Source organism: Chinchilla lanigera, unplaced genomic scaffold (genome assembly GCF_000276665.1).
Source record: "Chinchilla lanigera isolate Chin_1 unplaced genomic scaffold, ChiLan1.0 scaffold00051, whole genome shotgun sequence".
Classification (NCBI taxonomy): domain Eukaryota; kingdom Metazoa; phylum Chordata; class Mammalia; order Rodentia; family Chinchillidae; genus Chinchilla; species Chinchilla lanigera.
In genome coordinates this window covers 13,934,621-13,942,825 of record NW_004955452.1, presented here as the reverse complement: position 1 = coordinate 13,942,825, position 8,205 = coordinate 13,934,621, and the positions used below count along the sequence as shown (strand labels likewise).

At 48.6% G+C, this 8,205-nt stretch overlaps 1 protein-coding gene across 2 annotated transcripts in view; it reads right to left on the bottom strand.

Moving 5' to 3' along the window:
- Window positions 1-7,798, bottom strand: part of Ago1 (argonaute RISC catalytic component 1) — a 32,254-nt gene extending 24,456 nt beyond the window's left edge. Inside the window, exons 1-2 of one of the 2 annotated variants that reach the window (XM_013519525.1) lie at window positions 7,578-7,798; window positions 2,013-2,196 (exon numbers count right to left, since the gene is read on the bottom strand). In XM_013519525.1, coding sequence (XP_013374979.1) covers window positions 2,013-2,196; window positions 7,578-7,602 — 209 coding nt within the window. In that variant the 5' untranslated portion in view covers window positions 7,603-7,798. The remainder of the gene's footprint in view (window positions 1-2,012; window positions 2,197-7,577) is intronic. The other variant, XM_005395161.2, reaches the window with a different exon arrangement.
- Window positions 7,799-8,205: the final 407 nt, after the last annotated feature.

Genomic DNA, 8,205 nt, shown 5'->3' with positions numbered 1-8,205 from the left:
AAAACACACTCACAATTGTATGGGTGAGGTGGCACAAGACTATAATCCCAGTGATTTAGGAGGCTGAGGCCAGATGATCACAAGTTCATGATCTGTCTTAGCAATTTAGTGACACCTTTTTTTTTTTTTTTTTTTTTTTTTTTTTTTTTTGGTACCGGGAATCGAACTACTCATGGCCTTGCACTTGCCAGGCAGGCAGTGTGCCGCTGAGCTACATCCTCAGCCCTAAAATCTTTTCCATGTCCCTAATTACTCTGTCCCCTAACTCCAGAACCCATTCCTACCTTCTAGCAGAAAGCAGCTCTAGTATCTCTGAAAAGAGCAGATAATAGCAGGCAAGGCCACCCTTGAGTTCCAGGACATACACATAAACATATTTATATGCACATGCATCTTTTCCTCCCCCTTTCCTCTCCCATTTGAAATGCCCCTTTTGTACATTTTAAAAGTTGAAAATATATTCAGTATCACTAGGGAAATACAACTTTAAATTAGACCAAGATATATTTATCTACTTGTCAGAATACCAAGAAAAAAAAAAAATCTGATGCAGGTACAAGGAATAAGGACTATGGTCCGCTGATAGGACAAAAACTGACACTATCTTAATACTTTAAAATGTATTAAAATGTATTGTGCTAATAATTCTACTCCAAGGAATTTACCCTGCAGATATACTCATACTTGAATGTAAATATGTATGTATATAGACTATTCAAGAGTTTCATTTCTTTTCTTTTTTTTTGCATTGTGAATGGAACTCAGGACCTTGCACTTCCTAGACAAGCACTTGTGCCACTGAGCTATGTTCCCAGCCCCTCAACAGTTTCATTTCTGTAGTGGTTTAAAATCAACCTAAATTTTCCTCAATAGGTTTATGAAATAAGTTAAATACAGCCATTCAATGGCATACCTATGGAGCTATACAAAAGACTGAGCAGGCGAGGGTTGCAACACCATGGTAGAGAGCATGTCTAGCATATGCAAAGTCCTGGGTTCAATCTATAGCACTGCACAAAAAGTAATAATAGTAATAAATGAAAGAGACAGACCCTATAGTACTCATATGTACTACTTTCCAAAATATATGATTTAATTGAAAAATGCAAGATACAGAACAGGATACAAAAGACCCAGATTTTGTGTTTTAAAAATTCATATTATATATGAATACATGCTCACATATGCACAGAAAAATACCTGGAAACATACTCTTTTTTTTTTTTTTTTTTTTTTTCCTGTACCGGAAGCCGAACTCACGACCTTGCGCTTGCCAGGCAGGCACTGTGCTGCTGAGCTAAATCCCCAGCCCTGGAAACATACTCAAGAATAATAAATCAATGCCTCTGGGGACCAGGGTAATAAGGAGACATTTTTCACTACTGTTCATTTTGTAATCCTTTAATTTTTTATATTGTGCGTATGATTTTCAAATAATAAAATAATTTTAGAAAGAAATATTATTTCTTCTAAAGCTCATCCCTCCAACTATGCATTCTGCAATGTTCTCTTGTCTCAGCAAGGGTATCTCACACTCATTTAGCCCATCTCTAACTGCCCCTTCGCTAGCTCTTTCTCCTGCATCTATAAACACACCTGTGTCTCACAGAAGCTCCTCACTCATTCATTTCCACAAATCCTGAAATGTGTTAAGCACTAGCCAACACACTGTGGTCTTCTTTAGCCAACATATTCTCTCTCCTTCCTTCACTGCCACAGTATTTGGAAAAAGCTATCTGCTCTCACTATTCCTATAATATTACCTTCCACTTATCCTTTACTCACCATAGTTAGGTTAACGAGTCCAACTACTCTACTGAAATTTCTCTGGCAAGAGCCACCAATATCTCTCTCTTAAATATCTTCCCTTGCCTGGCACTCCTCCTCAAAAGTTTTCTCAGATTTGGTTATAACAACCTCCACTAGTTTCTTTTACCTTTCTGACTCCTCTTTCAAAAGACTCAGGAAAGTGAAGTCTCTTGGATTTAGTGCCATATATGTGCATCACTTACCGGTTGACTCTGCGGGGACACTTGTCCGGCTTAATGTCCACCTCGTAGTGGTAGACGTCGATTTTAGGAATGTCCACCTCAAAGTAATTCGCCAGGAGCTTGATTGGTTTCCCCACAGTGCCAATGCCCGGCCGACGAGGTGCCTGGAACACTTGCTGCAGAGGGGGCAGATAGGCGCCCGCAGCTAGAAGACAAAGAGGCCAATGAGGACAGAGTCTGGCAATCTAACTACTCAGATCAGAGAAGGGCCTCCCCGAACAGCAACAGGAGAGTATAAAGGAAGCCTCTTTCCTCTTCCCAACCCAGCTGAGAGCTTCCACTAGCTCACACAGGCCCAGGCTTATGCATTTGGGGGGTTTTGTTTTTATTTCTAAGCCTCTCTTCAGTTAGAAAAATGCTTGTCTTAAATTCAGGTAAACAAGTAATAAGTTCTTATTGCAAGTTAAGTGAAGGAATAAATCTGGTTTTCAGTAACCAAAGCCTTTCTTCCTTCTACTAAATAATCTGCATGGACCAGGTATCTAGCAGTCTGAAAATACTCTACTCCCTGCCAGCTGGATGCTTACTTCTCTCATTATTATCCTGAACACAAAACTGCCTTCATCTTAATGTTCCTCTGTAATGCATACAGGAGGGAGAGACCCAAAGAAGGCCAGGTTGGAGCCAGGCAGAGTGGCACACACCTGCAATCCCAGCACTCTGGGAGGGTGAAGTAGGAGGACGGTGAGTTAGAGCCCAGCCTGGGCAATTTAGTGGCTCAGTGAGATGCTGTCTCAAAAAAAAAAAATAAAAAATAAACAAGGCTGGGGATGTAGCTCAATATAAAGGCCTTGGGTTCAATCCCCAGTACCAAAGGGGGAAAGTAAATAAAGGCCAGGTTGGGAGAGTGGAAGCAATGTTTGAGACAGAATTAAGGCCAATGAATGGCCAGAGTTGGAGAACATGCTAAAAGGATAATGTTCGGAGACTAGGCAGAGAGGCTGAAATAAGGGGCCAGAGCAAAGGCCAGAACTAAAAATGGTAACAGAAAAGGGCTTGAATCAGCCAAGGAGAGAAGGAGAGGCTTGAACTAAAGAACAGGGCAAGATAGGTTAGAGTTGGTCGATAGGGCAGGAGTAAAAAAAAAAAAAAAAGCTGTAACTGAGGAGACAATGAAGAAAAAGTTCGAATGAATAAAGACAAGGGGCCTTGGGAAAGAGAGCAATCAGAATGCCAGAGAAGGAAGAGACACTAGCTCTGGGAAAGAGAATACAAGATTCTTTCCATGCCCCACAAATCCTCCCATAGAGGGGTCCAGACAGTAAAAGGGATCAATTTCAAGACAGAGGGGGCCCTTGGGAAAGGGGTAGGGCTAGGCCAGCGGGGTTGCTGCCCCCAGGCTTATTTTCTAGCTTGGGGGGGAAAGAAAGGAAAAAAGAGAAACAGCCTAAGAGAAGCCTTTGTCCTCAGCTACTATTGTTCTTGCCAGAAGAGGACCAGCCCAGGTGGGAGGAGAGAAGGATAAAACAGCCCAGAACCTCCCATTACCAGAGTTCTGCTTACACAGTCAGAAAGACTGGGGGGATGGGGCGTATCTTCAGCTGGGGGGTCAGGAAGAGGTCAGAGCCATGTGTGGGAGGGCATATCTCCCACAGTTACACTGCTGTCTCCCTCTAACCACCTGTCAAGTCCAGCCCCACTCTACGGGACAGGGAAATGGAGGCCCAGGCTGGAGGGAAAAAGCCTTCAGAACTCAGCTACATGGGGAGGTGGCGGACTAGTAATTCACACCTGACCACTTACCCCAGAAAAAGCAGGACAGAAATTTCACACAAGGTCAAAGACAGACATAAACACACATTCCTGTCACACAATCCGAGCACAGCCTAGACCTTGACAGCTTACCTTACCCTCACTGCCCTCAGCTAGGTTCTTCAAAGGCAAAGACCATATGTGCCCTGGTCACTGCTGAATCTCCAGGGCCTGGCACACACAGCCATACTCAGTATACAGATATGAAATGAATGAACAAACATATCCACAGACACAGCACTAAAACACACAAACACATGAACACCTGCAACTGCCCAGAAGCCACCATAAACCCTGCACAGGACTTGCACCCTTCTCCTCCCCAAGTTCTTAGATTCCATTCTTCTCCTTAGCCTCCCAGGCTGCAATCATTTGGGGTCTTGGAAGAAAGACATCCCCCTAGAGCCAGTGGCTGGGTAGCAATGATGGGGGATGGGAGAAACACTAGCCTCAAAGCCTTCTCTTCCCTAGAAATAGGACAACACCCCAGACTCAGCTTTAGACCGTCATCCTCTCCAAGGAGGCTTTGGGAAAACAGGGGAGCCTACACTCTTACTTCATCCCCAAACTAAGCAATGCAGGAGGATGAGAGAATCTCTCTCCTATTCTGTCCCCCCACGAAAGCTTCACGTCTGTACAAAGTCTCTCCCCCGCTCCAGCCCCACCCTGCCCCCAGCTTTTAGTCTGAGAAAAGGGAGACACTTCCCTTCAGACCCAGACAGGGACAGACGGCCACTTTGTGATGCAGATGAGGGCCCCAGCACAGAGGACAAAGCTCTGGCCTTCGGGGGGAAGAGGCGGGGCCCTCCCCTGTAGACAAAAGCAGGAGGGAGGGGCTCTGAATAGGACACTCCCCCTCCCCCATCCCCAACCGGTCCAGAGAAGGAAAAGTAACAGCCCTGGCTCAGGATTCCTTCCCTGCAGTTCAGAAGCCCACATACCTCCCAAGGAGCCACACTGCCTATTCAAAAGACTTGAACTCAAGTGCTAGGTTAGGTGGTGGGTAAGCAGAGGCCAATCTCTCCAAAATGGGCCTTGTCTAAAATTTATTAAATATCTGCATGAGTACACACAAACTATTAAATATGCACATATGAGCTTAACCACATGTTCAGACTGAATGTGGCTTGATTCAATTAACAAACATATATTTTGTGTCAGGGCTTACACAACAGTAAGGTAATTGCTGATTGCGTAGATATATGTCAAATACTATTTCTACCTTCAGGGAGCTCCTACTCCAGTATGTATGCTTGGAACACACCTGAGCAAAGAAGACACACCTGGACATAAGCAACAATGCCTTATTTTTGCATATTGTCCTTGGGCCTCCTCAGGACACCAATTCTAAAAGAACAGTAGTCCTGGCACAATAAGGAGGCAGTTATGGAGTCTCTCCATCAGAAGCTTCCAGACTAAATTTTAATTACTTACTGTGATGAGGCAAAGCATGTCCCACTAGGCTTTTCCAAAAGCTACAGCTAACTCCAGACACCAGACTCCAGCACCTCCCTTAGAGGATTATTTCTTGTAACAAACAAAAAAGTCAATTTTTTTCATCACTTCAGAGAACATTAGGAATTCATCAAGATAAAATCACTAGTCTGGAAAAGGTATCACCACCTCAAAGCAATCCATCTGGACTTCACTGACCTACCCATTCTACTGTTTTGTTTTTGTCTTTTTGAGACAAGGTTTCCATATGCAGTTTGGGCTGGCCTTGAATCCAGTTTGTAGCCCAGGCTGGAATTGGACTCGAAGCAATCCTCCTGCCTCAGCCTCCAGAGCGCTGGGATTATAGACAAGTACTGGAATTACAGACATGCACCACCATGCATGGCTGACTCTACTCTAGTCCACAGGTTGTTGGAAAACATCTCTAGCCCAGAGAACTGAGTTCCAGGGATGGAGAGAAAAAGAAAACAGCTGATCCATGCAATCTACCTTAGGATTTGCACAACCTCCATAGGTTTGTTTTGTTTTAGTTGTTTTGTACTTACTGGGAACTGATTCCAGAGCCTTTACACTGAGCTACACCCCCTGCCCTTTTTTATTTTGAGATAGGGTCTCACTAAGTTGTCCAGGCTGGGTTCAAACTTGTGATCCTGCTGTCTCAAGCTTCTCAAAGTATTAGGTTCGCAAGCATGTACCACTAAATCCTCCTATAAGGCTATTTTTGTTTGAGGAAAAGTAGTTACTCAGTACTTATGGATCACTCACTGAAAGACTTAAGACTCGTTAGGAGCCACTCTTGTGGGGGAGAGGTATTAGGTCTGATCAGAAAGATAAAGATTATTCTATCAGAAAAAAAGTGAAATTCATGTCCCAAACAGAAACCTATTCTTGTGCCCAGACCAAATGGAAGGGATGGGAAGAGATGACCAAAAGGATTCCTGAATCTACACAGCTCCATCCATCATAGAGTAAGAGACCTAGGATATAAGAGGTACTACCACCCCACAACCCATCCTGAGGATTCAGTCTTTGGGCGGCCTGCCTCAGTTTCTCCTCTATTCTTAGCTCCTTTCCTCCTGTGAATAAGAAAATAGGGCTATTTATTACCTGTATTTCTTCAGAGCCAGTGCTACAACCCCCCCATACACTCACACATACTTATTTGTATCAAACAGACTAGCTTGGCAACCTCGGCTCTAATGTTATACCCTTCAGTTTCTAGGGAATAAAGATGAAAACGGAAAGATACCTAGTGGGGGACAGGAGCCACAAAAAAATGATATACAGATTAGACTGTAACTTCAAGAGACAATTCAAAGGCAAAAGTCATTATGCTTGGATTAAAAGCTTCCATCTCCACTCAACACAGGACCAGAAACTTGCAAACCAGATAGACCTAGTCTTGTCCTTGGTTCCTCAGTAACCGACACCTTTTTCTAAGGCCTATCTTCAGGGAGTTCCCGCCCCCCAAACATGGCTTCGGTCCCAGTCTCTCATCATGTGGCATAAAAAGACACTTTGGCAATTTCCCTCAACCCATTCTTGGCAAATTGTAACTGAGTTGCTTCAAGGCCCTAAGACAGAGAAGGGGGCGATTTCCACCTGTGCTCCGCCAGCACAACCTCACATATAATGCACCCCATCAGCGCGCTCCATTTTCCAAGCGCAAACGGGGCGGGGGAGGGACGGGGGTATTCAGGCAGCCACGCCCCCACCACGTCGGGCAGCCCCTTCCAGCTGCCACCTCCGCGCATGCTCCGGGGCCACCGCTCAGGCTCCCCGGGCCTCCCCCGGGGGAATCCCAGGGCTGATCCCCAACCCACCGCCCCCTGACCCTCGCCCCCGCGTCAGGCCCGGCTGGGGCGGAGCTTACAGCCCCGCTCTGGCGCCTTCTCCCGAGAGATGTTAGCGTAGTCCAGCCCCGCCGAGCCGAGCCCCCGCCCCCGACATGCGGTAGCTCCAGGCCCATCTGTGTCCCCCCCCGCCGGGACACCTGGAGCCCGCCCCCTGCCACCTGCCGGGTCTCGCCGCAGGCCTCCCCTGGTCTCCAAAGGTCCGCCCGTGCATTCCGGCCTTCTCCCTGATGATTTCCCACCCCAGGACCGCGCACAGCCGCCCTGGACGAACAGCCCCCACCTCCGAGCTCGCCTCACATGGTTCTCCCCGAAACTGCACACAGCCCCCTTCGGACTGGGCCCCGTGCCACGAGAACCCCTCTTCTCACCCAGGAGCCCTCCCCTCACTCCGGAGCCACGCTCTTCACGCGGGAGCCCCCCGGTCTTTGGAGCACGCACAGACCCCTTCCCGGGGGGCCCTTACCTGCTCCCGAGGGTCCCGCTTCCATCCCATATACCCGTGCGGAGGTCAGGCGGCCCAGAGACTGTGGGGTCCAGCGTGAGGGGCCTAGGGACCCCGCGCTCTCGCCGCTCGGACTCCCGGGCCGGGCTCGGCTCCCCCCCCAAGCCCGGCCGCTCGCGCCGACGCCCCCGCAGCCTCCGTTGCCGCCGCCGCGGAGCCTGCAGCAGCTCCCCCTACGAGCGCCCGACCAGCTGCCAGTGCGCAGGCGCGCCCGCCGGGCCCAGGGGGCGGACGGGAACGAGTCAAGCGGGGCGCTCCGACGGCAACAAAGGCCAATGGAGAGGGGCGGGGGCGCGGGGACCGGAGGCAGCGGCCCCTGGCGGTCACCCGTCGCCGTGCAGCCGGCGGGAGGGCTCCGGTAGCGGCGCCACCGAACCGCGCAGTGGCGTAAGTGGGGCTGGGCGGGGCGACACCCCCGCTGCAGCCTCGGCCCGGCCTTTTCCCCAAAAAGGTCCCTCCGAATGCACACACAGCCCCACCTTTCGCACAGAGCCACGCGCAAGTCAGGGGAACCCCACCTCCTTCCCAGACCCTCTCACGCTCCAGCACCCCATCACCCAGGGGCCCTGCCTCCCACCTGTCCGCCCAG